Below are 14,637 nucleotides of genomic sequence, written 5' to 3'. Positions count from 1 at the left end.
TGGCTTTTAAGCTAGGGCTCTGAGAAATCTGAACGTGATTCAGCAGAGAGCTGGTGATTGTGTGTCCTGGGCAGGGAAGTAGCCTGAGTACACGTCTGAGGTAGGGACAGATGCCCTAGGTGTGTGTGTCAGGGTCAGTAAGGAGACCGGCGTGACTGGGATCGGGACTAGATTTGAGAAATCATGGGGGAGGGCCGGGTAAGGGAGAAGGACTCATTTTCTGCAAGCCCTTGAACTATATGCTAAGAGCTCTGATAAGCACTGGAGCCACAATGCTTTCTTAATCAGAGGAGTGACATGATGGAAAGGGTGCTTCAAGGAGATGAATGTCCTGAGTCCTGGGGGGAGGAATGGGAAGATCCTCTCTACAGGGAGATGGGCAGTGGCTGCTTAGTTAATCTAATCATGAGGAGCAGAGGGACCACAGTAATGACAGAGCCTGGAGAGGATGAGGTGACTCAGAGAAACTGGCAAGGAGATGCTGACAGGATGTGGTGACTGGTTGTGCATGAGGGATGGAGAGAAAGAAAGTCAAAGCCACAGATTTTGAGGCTAAGAGATTTGCAGCTGTACTAGGTGTACGCCTCCTGAGCTACTGAGTTCCTGTGACGAAATCCCTGCCTACCGCTGTTACCACCACTATCCTTACCACTACTGCTATAGAGTCATGGTTGTGAAGATCTTACTCTGGACCAAGTACTGTGCTAAGCACTTTACATGTATTAGCTTGTTTAACCCTTACTGTGCCATGAGGTATTCACTTATTAAATGTCTTTTTGAGTACCTTCTATGTGACAGGTGCTGTGTTAGGCCTTGGGGATAAAATGGGAGCAATGTCCTTGCCCTTATTAGAGTCTAGTCCAAAGGTTTCAGACAATGCTCCTGTCAATAAACACATGAATGAGATATTGTGGGTTGTGATTAGAGGTCTGAAAAAAATAATGGTAGTGAGAGAGCCTGACCAAGGGGCCTACCTTAGAGAACGGTCAAGAAAGACCTAGATTCAAAATGAGCCCTGAAGAGCGAGGAGAAGCCAACCACCAAAGAAGCCAGAGGAAGAATTTTTATTATGGAACGATAAGGCAAAGCTTGGCAAGTTGTAGGAAGTACCAGGAAGCTATGTCTCTGGAACATGAGACCAAGGGAAAGAAAGAGTGGCCTGCAGTGTGGCAGGAGGCCAGGAGGCAGGCTGGGTCAGAGAGGAATAGCCATGGCAGCCATGGGGAGGAGTCTGGATGATTCAGAGTACAATGGGAGGACATTGAAGGATGGAAGAAGAGGGACATGGTCTGACTCTCACGTGTGGAGATTGGATTGGAAGAAAGTGTGGGTGGAGGTGCGGAAACTGGTTGGGAGTCTAGGCGTTTGCAAAGGTGAGAGGCGACAGGGGAAGTGGAGGGAGGAGGAATGAAGGATTTGGGGATATGTTTTGGCAAGGGACCGACAGTTTGCCGGTGGAGAGCATGCGGGGGGCAAGAGAAAGGTTTTACAAACTGAGTGATGGCAGTGCGAACATAGGGAAGATGCCAGGGGTGGGCAGACTCGATTTGGGAAGAAAACCAAGAATTCCTTAGCGGATATGCCACGTTTGGGAGGGCTTTGAGCCATAAATGGAGAGCTATCACGTGTGCAGTGGGGTTTATGAGTCTGAAGCCCAGACGAGCGGTCTGAGCCAGAGATAGAGGTTTTGGATTCGTTGGTTTAGAGGTGGTGTTGAAAATCATAGGGCGTGGCAGATCCATCCAGAGCATGAATGTGGGTAGAGAAGAGAGCCCAGGCAAAGCTGACGAGATGGACCACTAATGGAGGGTGTCAGATGAAGGGAGAAGACCAGCAAAGAGGCCGAGGAGGAAGGAAGGAAAATGGGATTGTGACGATCATGAGGCAGAGAGAGAAAAGTGAGTCAAGAAGGAAGGACTAGTGGGCAGCGTCTGAGGCTGTGTCGGGCAGTTCCATGATATGAAACCACAGGATTTGGTAGTAGGGAGGTCCTTGGGGGCACTGAAGACACAACTGTAATGCAGCAGACAGAAGTCAGATCTGAATCCACAAGTGGGTGGGAGTTGAGGAAAGAGACAACTCTTGGGAAGTAGTAGTTCTTTTATTATCCCCATTTGATGTTTGAGGAAACAGAGGCTAATGGGGCTTTGTGCCCTGTCCAGAGTCACTCCGGAAGCAGTTGGTAAAGCTGGGTTTTGAACCCACATGTGTTTGACTCTGAAGCCCACCCACATTCTTAGCCTCGGTGCTAAACAAGTGTTTAAGTTATCATTTGAATGAATTATTTATTTTCTAATTAGGTCCTTGTTTCCCCTTTTCTCTCACTTGGTTGCTTTCACAAAATGGTCTCTGATTAGCATCCAAATAAAGTAAACACAGGAGAAAGCCTGGATTAAAAATGAAATGATGATAGATAAATCAAGGGAATTCGAGTGTAAAGTTTATAAATATATTCATTGATTGTCTCCAACTATTCTAAAGTGCATGCTAGGATCTTCTGAAATGAAGAATGTTTTATTCTTTTTTTTTTTTCCATTAAATTTAGCCCCAGGCAATACCTGTGGAAATGCTTTGAAAAAAAAAAAAAAAACAAAAAAAAAAAACAAAACAAAGCAAAGTAAAAAAAAAAACCCTCCCTCCACTCCTCCCTTTGCATTTCCCAGTTTCTTCCCCATCCTGTTATTCTCCAGGCTGCTGCTGCCTCTTTTGGGACTCGAAAGTTTCTCGCAGGGTCCCAGGCTTTTCCTCCAAAATCCAATTCTTTGTTTTTTCCCACTTAGAACAGACATATGAACAAGGCGAGAAATCTTTCCTTTCCTGACTGGTATCTGACAAAGCAAAAATTAGATTTCAACTAGCTGTCAAGTAACATACCGCTAGATAAAATTGTTCTCAGGACCCAAACATGGGCTCGGTGACCTTTTCATATTCAGTTCATATTCATACTCTCTTTCAATATTCAGAACCCTGATAATGTGTCTGTGTGGCCATTCTTACCTTGCCGACATACAAAGGGTCAGTTCCAGTGTACTCTTCCAGAACAAAAAACTGATTCCAAACCCAGCTCCTCTTTGTCCGCGAGTGTGACTGTGGCTTATCTGACAGGAGCGCTTCTAATTTGCATGGTGGTGTTGGCGTGCCGGAGAGAACGGTGGTCGTAAGGTCCATCAGTCCCCAGAAGTACAAGGACATGCCAAGTCCCAGCCAGCTCTTTGCATTGCTCATTCTACCAGAAGTCCACATGGGATTGCCAGGTTTTCAGAAAGTAAAGTACAGGATGATAAAGCCACTGGAACTTGAGGGTTTTCCAAATAAAAAATAACTACTACAGTTTACCGGACACTTAGGCTTCTCAAATGAGATCCCGATTCAAGTCAATCTGCTTGAAGTTGACTTCCTGTCAAGTGAAGGAGAACACACTGTGATGATGTCAGTTCTTTCCTGTGGGCTTATAGCAAGTTTTCAAGAAATGTCAGTAAATATTCCGTTCTCTACTCCATGAATTAAAGAGTCATAACATGTTATTGCTTTAGAAATGTTTGAGTAACAAATAATATTTTAATAAAAAGAAGACAACCTATCTAGCTATAATCAATCGCAAGCCTTTGGATATGGATTTCAGCGGGAATAAAACTGGTGAATAAATTTCTTCTCATTGATATCATAGTTGGAGGGTTATGCTGTATTATTGATTGGCTTGAATTAATAGTGCGCTCTTTGAAATATTTATGATTAGGCAGCCTCCTAAACTCTTAAAAATAGCATTCGCTTCCAAAATTTACAGCTAATAACTAATATTTTCATTAGCCCAACTGCTTTTCTTGGCTCATTAAAAAACCAAAAGCAAATCTAACTATCTTTTTTTGCCACCCACAATTATCTTGTGTCTACCCCATGTTATCGATAATATTAGGAATCTTGGACTTCATTTACAGGCAGCTACAGATCCCTTTCTGACTCTAATCATTCTCTGACCTCCTGGTGGAATCTGAGTTTCACACTCTACTGCTTTGGCTCTGAAGCACTGAGAGGGGCTGCTAATGTGACCTTTCTAGGATTTGAACGGCCAGTTAATCATTATATCACTCACACCAGACTTTAAAAGTGCCATTAGTCACATGCGTCTGTGGGCATGTGAAGAGAGGCTAGCCAACACATTTTTTTCCTGATCTGAAAGAGTCATTTAGACAAAGGGATGTTGACTTCTGCCCTGGGGACACCTTTTCATCAGTCAAACTTCTTCTGTTGCTATGAAGTCAGATTAGCTGGTGACCTCACTCCTGGGCTATGACCTCATCAACCTTTTCTTCCTTGACTTTGGCTGGGTGTCATGAAATGGCATAGCCCTTCCACCACTCTGTCAGCACAACCAAAGTAACTTCTGAGGGCTTAATATTTTCACTGTTGATGTGGAGAACTGCTGTCATCATCTCAGAACAAATGTGTGTATTTGGGGATTTCCGACCCATGTAGCTAAACAATGCTCCGTTTCTGCAAGTGGTTTAAAATGAACGCATTGATGCCATCTCAATTACCACCTTCTGCCTGTCATCAGAACTCATTTTAGTGACCTCTCAAATACTCACTGTTGAAATGAACAAAAGAATTAAAAAGATATCTTATGATCATTTCACACAATATGCCATTTCATTTCTGTGTAAGAAATCACTTCAGAGAGAACCGATAAAGAGGACAAGCTAGGGGAGACCAGGGAATTTCTGTAATAGAATGGGAGGCTATGCCTCAAGTTCTAGCTTGAAAGGCAGATTGACTGCTAAGTAAAAAAAAGCAAGCTAGGTGTACCTTATTTAAGGCGACGTGTTTGTTAATAAAGAACAATGGTGTGTTAGAAGGTTGCTCACCAAGTATTAGCGGTTTCCTCTTTGGACAGATAGGCAGAAACCCAGTTCCAGGGAAGAAGGAGTCTTGTTCTGGAAGAAGGAGTCTTAACCCGAGGAGATGGGTTAATGAACAAAGATTGGTGAGAAACAGCTATGCTGTTTTAGGGACTGAAAAGATGGACTGAAGGGCATGACCCCAAAAAGCTATCGCCAGAATACTGTGATGCGTCATCACAAGGGGATTATTCCATGTGTTGTGAAGCACAAACCCATGTGTAACTTCCCCAGAGAGCATTAGATTAAGCGTCCGATACTTCAGCCCCTGGTGGTATTTTCATTACCTCTGACTTATTCACTCTGTAAACCTCCGTTCCTCCTATTAAGTAGGGAGGCATAATTGTACCTACTCCACAGGACTACCCTGAGGATCTGTCAGCTGAGAGAATGTAGGTGAACGTACTCTGTAAATGGCTGGGGAGCCAGCTGACATTTGAACGACCATGTGTGTAAAAACGATGAAACTGAGCCTGAACCATATTTCATGGGCACTTTTTGGACCATAATTTTGAAAGGACTTAATGTATATATATTATTTCAGATTTCTGTATCTGGGATAAGTACTATGGGGTAGTAGATTCTGACCCAGCCTAATTCTCTAATAAACAACATTATTTTTTTTCCATATAAGGGAGCTTAATGAAGGACCAGCTAGCTATTTGAAAATTCTGTAGAACAGAGAAAAATTCTTTTCTGGGATTGCATTTATCAAAGTTAGACTAAACTCAGTACACACACACACGCACACACACACACATATACACACACATACACACACACACTTTATTTATTTCCTTTAATATCTGTGTTTCACATGTATACATTTTGCCTAAGCATTATTTTTGATGATTTTGTATTTTCTCTGGCTAGTTTTAACATCTTGCTTTTGAATTCTAAGTGCCCAAGTGCATACACGTTTGTGTGTGGGGTTTGTAGATGCCCCCTTGCCTGCTTGGACTGGCTGAATTTTCTGGACAGAATGAGATTTGAGGAAATTTTGAGGGATTTTAAATACTATCCCTTATATTTTCTCATCTCTTATAGACTACGCATGCATACATTCTTGCCAGTTAACCCCCCCCTGTCTTTCCCTCCGTGTGCTCTGAAGAGCTCAAGGAGAAAAAAAAAAAAAGGTGTTCTTTCGAATCTTTGTGATGAATATTTTGTAGGCGGTTCAGCTGCCTCAGCTTTCATCTGTCTCTCCTGCCCACTTTGGCCTCCTACACACGAGTGCAAAGGCCTCACGTTCTTCCCTTTTGCCGAACACGGCCGAGGGTGGATGTTGAGGACCTGTGGAGCCCCTCGGTGGTCCTGTGAAAGCTACGGTGGTCCAGGTGCCCCTCTCACGCTCCCTGTCACAGACATGAAATATCAAAGCCCGCTGTGCCTGTAAACTCTTTTGTGTTAAACAACTCGATAGCTGCAGTTGATGGAAAGCACTTTATTCCTGCTTCCTCGGGGGCAGAATACATGAAAAATACTCCCTGCCTAACTTTTCAGAAAGTACAGTCTGGGTTATACAAAAGTTCCATTATCTTTTCATAATTAGGGCTGTTTGTACACGTGAAGGGAAATCGGTTCTATCAGAAATACTAACCCATTTTCACTTTTTATAAAAAATACGGTTCTCCTGTTCATGTTTTTCCTACGGGATAATAATACCAATGACATGTTTGAAGGTGGGCTGATTTCTGTTGTTCGTATAAAGGAAGAGACTAATATATGTATATTTGTATGTATGGATTTGCTTTGGAAGACCACATATGCCACACCGAGAATACATTAGTGGAAATTGACTTCTGTGTTAAATGAGTCTTTTAAAAGTTTTTCCCCCATCCTGCCTGAAGAAAGCAAACAGCTTGGTAATGAACACAGTAGGAAGAAATTAAAGTTGTAGATAAAGTGTGCTCTTGGTGAATTGTTTATTTCATTACTTAAATTCGTTGTGATATTTAAGATGGAGGGGGAAGGGATGGTTACTGCTTTCTCCTTGAAGCGAACTGGGCTTTTATGGTCTCCCTCTGATTTCTTTCTTCATTATTCCAGTTTTCCTGAGCCTTTCATGGTTAATGGAAGTACTACTCAGTAAAGCTCAAATGACATCTCTGTAGAAGCAGAAAGTCACTTGCCTCTGCCACAGACTCTTTCTATAAAGGGAAGGTGTTTTAATTTTCTAACATAGCCTCATGCCTTTAAGAGGTAAACATAGATGATGCTATTGTGGTTTTGGGGAACTAAACTTCTTAAGCTATCGCTTTTAAGGAAAGAGCCTTAAAAATGTACTTAAAAAGAAAAAAGAGAAACCTGTGAAGATCCTAAATATTACAGTGAGCTGTGACAGTGTACCATGATGTGCATCGACATTGAATCGAAACGCATCTCAGTGTCACAATGCCATCCTGCCTCAATCAAGTGTCTCGCTTGAGAAATATGAGCAAAAATACTGTACTTTATAGGAGTCACAATTCTTCAGAATAGGATATAGAACCCAGAGAGAACAGAGCAGGTGGTTGTGAGTATAAATTGGAGTGAAAAATTCATATGATGATGATATCTTTGAATATGTACAGTTCACAAACAGCAAGATTCCCATTGTGGAATTCTGTAAAGAAATTACTTCCGTTGCTTGTGTCAATGAACTTGTAGCATTCCTGAATCTGGGTGTGTGTGTGTGTGCGCTACAGACCAAAGTCTGCCACTGGGGACGTGTTTTGGAGAAGGTGTGTACTGTGGTTTTGTGTGCTGAAAGATGAGACACTTCTGTGACCAGAAGTCTTTTTTATTTGCTACAGACGTGCCATCTTGTTTCTTCCTGGGCAGTCATGAACGATAGAAGCTTCATCCCTCTCTTGTGGCCATCAGCATACCAGCTTCCACAAAGCTACCCATCTCCGGAGGCGATCGACCCTCAGCAGAGCCAGAAGAGGTTGTCCAGGTACTAGATTTCCTGGATTTGGTTGTGTTCTCACTTCTATTCTGCTACTCCATGCCTGACTTTCCTCGTGACACTGTCCCCATCCCCAAAGTTAGCATTTCTGAAACAGATACGGCTTAGTGTCAGTGTGTACATTTAATGTGGTCATATTTCCTTCCTTTACCGCTCCAAGAGGCTGTTAATAGATTGATGGTGTGTCTAGAATTGAGGAATTTTGGTAGACCTTTGTTTTTTTTAATAGACCAGAAGTAGAAAAACAAAGAATACTTTAATTTCCATGGATACTTCTTAGAGAAGGTGGTTGTCACTCTTGCTTGTTCTAACTTTGCTGACGTGTATCTCGATGAATTCCCATTTCTCCAAGTTCCTCAGAAACTGGAAATCCTGAACCTAACGGTTCAGCATTTACAGTGTTCACTCAAGCTGTTATCGCCTCTGACATCTTCCTTTTCTCACCGCTGGTTCTTTCTACTCTCATTTTCTTCCCCACAACCAGACTGGTTTATGAGAGGGAGTGCTTTTAAGAAGTTCAAAAATGGAAGCATGGGGCTGACGTGGCTGAGGGGGAGGCACAGGGTAGCTGAACCGAAGAGTTTAGGAACAGTATCTGGTTTTATATGAGGGTGTGTGTGTGAGGGTGTGTGTGTGTGTGTGTGTGTGTCCGTCCATGTGTGGGTGAGAAGAGTAGAACAAAAAAATGGGAGAAAGCATGAATTATGTAATTAGAAACTGGCTTTGAAAAACCTGATGAGGCCCATAATAAATCCCGCTGTGTGCATCCCAGGTATCTGCTGATGCCCCTAGCTGTAAACTCCCTAGCTCGGGTCACAAAAAAGGCATATACACTTTAGAAGTCCTTTCACAAGAGTTCCTGCCCAATTCCTCCTTGCTTTCGTTCCCATTAGAATCAGTTTTCCACGTGAGGTTGCCCTGTCTTTTCTTTCTGTATCTTCCAAGAATGGCAAATGGATTCTTGCGAGTTCCTTTCACGCATACTTAGTATCTAGTCCATGTTTTAATCCTAAAGGAGTCAGGAAGTTTTTGACCTACTTTACGCTTCCTCCAGTTTTCACTTTTAATCAAGCTAATGAAAGTACAGTTCAGTCCACGGGCAATTTTTTTGACTACTGTTAGACAAGAATGATCAATTTTGATTTTTCAGAGTTGTCTCACATGCTCACTAATTTGTAGCCTTATGTGGCCTTTATAATTGCTTTAATTTGTGCTTGTTCATTTTAAAGAAAGCATGTGTTTGAAATGTAATTCTTCGGCTAAAGTTCTTTGAAAGAAGTTGCAGATAATTGCTGCTTAGTATTTTCTCTTATAACTTCGCCTTTGTACAGAACTTTAGGAAAACAGGACAGTTCTTTCCTGGACCACAGTCTTTCCTGAACTATAAAGATTAATCCATAGGAAGAAGAGTTTTTGGCTGAAGTCGGTGTGCCAAAGTTAAGACTTAATTTCTCAGTTTGGTAAATATTGGAGCCTCAAATATGCTTAGTCGATAGTGGTTTGTGAAGCCAGACAGAACGGAGTTTCAGTTTTAGCCCTACTACTTCTGATCTGTGTGGTCTTGAGCAAGTGGCTTAAACTTTTCAGTCTGTCTGTCGTCTACAAACTGGAGATCATTGTAGACTCTTACAGGGTGATTGGCAGCATTAAGCGAGAAAATACATGCAAAGCTCTTAGCACAGTATTTGGCAGATGGTCAAAGCCTTGTGTTTGAAAAACAGTAGGTGCTTAATAAATGTTCTTTTTCCCTCCTTCAAGGAGTTTACAGTTTAGTAGGGGAGATACTGCCATTAATGCTGGTGGTAGAAATAGTGGTAGGAGTGGGCGTAGGCATAGGCGTCACAGCATCGCTAGTGACAGGGATGACAGTGTTGTAGCAGCAGGAATAACAGAAGCAGGAACAGCAGAAGTATTAGCGTGGAGTGTTCACTTTATGCCAGCCTGTGTTAAGTCCTTTACCTTTACTTTACCATTTGGTCTTTGCAAGAATTCCACGAAAAGGTATTCTTTTCCTGTTTTACACAGAGACAGAGCATTGTGCTGGGATGGCTCGGAGGCTCCCACCTGCTCTCACAAGAGCTGGTTTGCATATCCCTTTGCAGCTCCTTAAACTGGTCATGGCAAGAGTGTTGACACCGCAGCTCTTGGCAAGTGCAACGGAGAGTGTGAGCGGATGCACCTGGGTTCTTCTCAGGAGCGGCTGTCGCACGCGCTTTGTGCATGACTGACTGTGACACACATCTGTTTGTGAGAAGGCCCGCCAGAGCCCTGGAAACAGCGCTAGGCCAGGTCAGGGGAGGGGGAAATGATGTGCGTCAGTGAGGAAAAGTTTAAGGTAGCACGTGAACTAGACCTTGAAGGAAAGAGAGGAGGGCATTCCAAGTGAAAGAAAATGCAAGTGGCAAGGTGCAGACGCAGGGTGCGGAGGCCCGGCAGGAGAAGAACACTTGAATTTGCGTGGAGAATGGGGCCCATTCAAGAGCTGATGAGAGATGAGCAGGAGAGACAGGCAGAAACCAGTAGCTAGGAGCTGTGGACATTGCTGGGCCGAAGTGTTTTGAGTATCTGTAGTTGTTCACAGTGAGCGATGAAAGGTTTCTGAGTGTGCAGGTGGGCCACTCCGGTCACTGTTTAGTGGGGTCACTGGAGCGTGGGTGGGGGGGGCCCGTGGGCCAGGCGGTTGAGAGTCCAGGGAAACCTGCGAGGAGAACTTCAACCAGGAATCCCGGGTCAGAAAAGGATTGGTGAGGAATCCAAACCATTGAGGAGGCAGAGTCTCCATCGCTTGTACACTGAATGGATGTGAAGGAATGTGGGTATGGGGGTGGGGAACGGGGCGGGGAGGGGGTCTGAACCAATGGCAGGAAACTTCTGTGCTTCGGCTACAGCTGGAAGTTGGGAGGAGGCATTCGTTAGAGGCAAGGTAATAAAATCGGTTTTAGATTTAGGGATAAGGAATTCATCCTTCTATGCCTGGTTATTTAAAGAGGAAGAACTTTCCTTCTCTTTTTAGTCCAAAAGTTCAAAGCAGCTTTGGGCATAAAGAACGTGAGCTCCTTCCTCTCCTTTAGAGCACTTCTCGCTGCTTCCAGAGCTCACCCTGCATCCAGGCCCCCTGCTCATGACCCGGGTTGAGGCCTGCTCCAAGTGGCTTCCTGTGGCTGACTTGGTGAAACTGATCTGAAGCTTCATCTCAGCTAGGGACTTTTTGACCTGTCAGCTCCCAGACATTGTTCCCTTTATGTAATATCCACTGTCACATTGGAGTCGTGTGTATTGTATCTTTCATTTCTCCAGTGTGGAAGGAATGTATGCAAAAAGGCCAACTGGCTACTCTGCTCAAGGGAAGGAGAAACTTACAGAACAAAAGAAAACAAAATCTCACTGATGTTTATTATTTATTCTGTTAAAGGAAAAGAGAAACTTCTCTTCTTTAAAAACATTTTTTTTTAATGTTTATTTATTATTGAAAGTCAGAGACAGAGCGTGAGCAGGGGAGGGGCAGAGGGAGAAGGAGACACAGAATCTGAAGCAGGCTCCAGGCGCTGAGCTGTCAGCACAGAGCCTGACATGGGGCTTGAACTCACAAATTGTGAGATCATGACCTGAACCGAAGTCGGACACCTAACTTACTGAGCCACCCAGGTGCCCCGAGAAACTTCTCTTCTAATACAAAACCTCCCTCTCTTTTGGAAAATGATGCATAATTTGGACTCTCTGGACATCTTGGCTAAAGACTCTTTCTAGCTCAGCCTCTCAATGGGTGATGCTGGGTGTTTGCTTAACGTTTTTGAGGCTCAAATATCTTTTTTAAGGGGTTTAAAGTGTTGTCAAAGATTATCACGATCTAATACTATAGATTAAGTTCTATTTTTATTTTATTTTTTAAAATTTCCTGTGTTTCCCATCTCATCTCTTCTCAGAGTGCCTCATGCATCTCCTGTTGGCTCTTCATTATTCAGTCTGGTAATTATTTACTTGCCTCTCCCTTCCCCATGTTGAAAGCTCCTTGAAGATACAGGTAGTGTCTTTTATCCCTAGATACTTGATGCCTAGTGCAGTATTTGACACATCCCAGGTGTTGAGTAAATATTAACTGATGCTGGTGTGGTTTTTTAAAAGCTGTAAACAAGTATTTAACAGTTTGGTATTATTATTCTTTCTGCTTTCAGTCTTTTGATTAATAGTTCTTCATACTTATCTTAATATCTATTCTTACCACCAATGTATTAAGAGGCATGCATAACCAGACAGTATAAAGGCAGAAAAGTCCAGAAAACAGTGAGTTTTTACACATGATATTTTTGTTCTTGGAGAGCAAATACAGTAAGCCCTGACAAGTCAGAAGTGCTCTAGACCTTGGCATCATTTGTTATAATGCAAAGTTAAGGAATTCTTTGTAGAGATGCTCAGAAACCTTATGAGGGAATTGGGGTTTGAAAAATTATGGTGACCTAAAATTCTGGGATGTTTTTTAGTTAGCTGGTTAAAGGGATATGACCACGAAGTTATCTCTGGTGGTTTGGCTTTTTAACCTCTTTATTTTGGGGGAAAGGGGCTGATATGAGAAGATCTTTATTCTCTAATTCTTTGCAAGGTCATCCCCTACCTGTTGGTTTGACAGTCGCCTCTTTCTTGAACCTAGAGTCTCTAGTAGTCCAGTCTTTGCTGTATTTACATTTCCTTTCAAAATGTTTTTACTGTATCTGGTTTGGCTGTGCATAGAGGTCTATGATGAAAATTTCTTCACTGTCTTTTAGAACTGAGTCTTACCATTGAGAAATTTAATGCATTTTAGCAAAATGATAGAGGAAATTAAGAAAAAGATACGGGATTCCAGAGAAAAGAGATCCAGCATAGGGGACTAGCAAGGAGAAGCCCTAATTAACAGGTGTATCCTAGGTCTAGACACGGAAGCCAGGCCAGGAGAGGGAGGGTACCAGGGGAAAAAATGAAACTGGTATTAGAGGGTTTGAGAAATTCTTGCAGTATTTGGAAAAATTGTTGATGGGCAGGAGACAGATCTTAGGAACATTTGAAAAAAGTGACATGCACATAAAGAAGAAGGGAAAAGAAGATGTTAGGCAGTTATTAATCCAGAAAAACAAAACTGTTCTAGAAAGAAGGAATTAGAATCTTAATGTACAACTTGATAGGAAACAACATTCATTCATAATAAGGTAAATATTGACTATTCTTTTAATGAAAATTGAAATAGAACTGTGTTAAGAAGGTGAGGGAGAGGAGAATGGGTGGGAATATACTTACTTTTATTTATTTTTATTGTATTTAAATGCTTTTTCTTTAAAGTTTATATATTTATTTCAAGAGCGAGAGAAAGAGAGAGCATGAGCAGGGGAGAGGCAGAGAGAGAGAGAAAGGATCCCAAGCAAGCCTCTGCACTGGCAGTGCGGAGCCTGACATGGGGCTCGAACCTACAAACCGTGAGATCATGACTTGAGCCGAAATCAAGAGTTGGACCCTCAACTGAGCCACCCAGGTGACTCAGGAATACGTTTAAAGAGAACTAAATTCTCACCTATTCTACTGGGAAGTCAGGTGCTGATATGTAAAATAGATCTTTCAGGAAATATCTGTGTAAGCATATTACTTAGAAATACATGGGCAAGTATTTGAAGAAACAGCTTCTGGGGTTGCGTTTGGGGATTGGGTTTTGGGATTGGGGCAAGGAACTGCTTTTTCTTTTATCATTAGCCTTCCAGTGCCATCTTGTTTTGTTTTTGACCAATGCAAATATTTTACTTTTAATAAAATAAAAATTGATTAAAAATTTAAAAGCATTAATAAGCAAAATAGATATTGAATAGAAAAGAAAGCATCCAAACAGATCTTATGGATGTATTTTGTATTTTTTAGGACTTAAAAAAAAACTTTTAAGTATTTCTGAGATCAGAATGCATCTTATAACTATGAAGGTTATTAGTACTTACATTATTAGCACTTAGGTGTAAGTGCCTTTCTCCCCCAACCAAAACTTGCAACTATTATATTTCTGGTACCTTTTTTTTTTTTTTTTTTTAATTTTTTTTTTTCAACGTTTATTTATTTTTTGGGACAGAGAGAGACAGAGCATGAATGGGGGAGGGGCAGAGAGAGAGGGAGACACAGAATCAGAAACAGGCTCCAGGCTCTGAGCCATCAGCCCAGAGCCTGACGCAGGGCTCGAACTCACGGACCGTGAGATCGTGACCTGGCTGAAGTCGGACGCTTAACCGACTGCGCCACCCAGGCACCCCTTCTGGTACCTTTTAATTGTGGTTTCATAGGATCACAGAAGTGGAAATCCTTTAGTACAGGATTTTTCAGAGCTCTGCTCTTCTGGGCACTAGGAGTTCTGGAGCTTTTTCAGGGTGAAATTGCTAGACTCTGCCTCCCTCATCTTTTTCCTTGTCTTTACTACTATATCCTCTTTTCTAGGCTCCATATTAATCTATATTATATGTCTGGCAAGGCAGACTTCTTAAGTAAGTTGGTTAATTGTGGTTGGAAAAGCTATGTCCTGTCCTTCACCATCCACCATCCACTCTTCATTCACTGGACAGTCAAATGGGAAAAATTAAACCACGCAGGTTCATAGAACACATTAAAAAAACAAAAAATACTAAGAGAAGATATAGGTGAATATTGCTTTTAGAATACTGGGTTGAGGAAGCCTTCCAAAGGATTAGCTAAGGTCGTGAAGGAAAATGTTAATAGAGTGAACTAAATTATTAGAAATTGTTATATATTTAATATAAAAATTAGGCAACATGCATGAGAAAACACAGACTT

At 42.1% G+C, this 14,637-nt stretch overlaps 1 protein-coding gene across 4 annotated transcripts in view; it reads right to left on the bottom strand.

Moving 5' to 3' along the window:
* CDH20 (cadherin 20) overlaps positions 1-14,637 on the bottom strand; it is a 209,269-nt gene that overhangs the window by 47,596 nt on the left and 147,036 nt on the right. For all 4 annotated transcript variants that reach the window (XM_086683133.1, XM_086683135.1, XM_086683136.1 and 1 more), the window contains exon 2: positions 2,998-3,397. In XM_086683133.1, coding sequence (XP_086539259.1) covers positions 2,998-3,243 — 246 coding nt within the window. In that variant the 5' untranslated portion in view covers positions 3,244-3,397. The remainder of the gene's footprint in view (positions 1-2,997; positions 3,398-14,637) is intronic.

This window comes from Puma concolor, chromosome D3 (assembly GCF_028749965.1).
Source record: "Puma concolor isolate L17-30 chromosome D3, mPumCon1.1.hap2, whole genome shotgun sequence".
Lineage (NCBI taxonomy): Eukaryota > Metazoa > Chordata > Mammalia > Carnivora > Felidae > Puma > Puma concolor.
The sequence above is the reverse complement of the archived record's forward strand: the minus strand, read 5'-3'. Positions and strand labels throughout refer to the sequence as shown.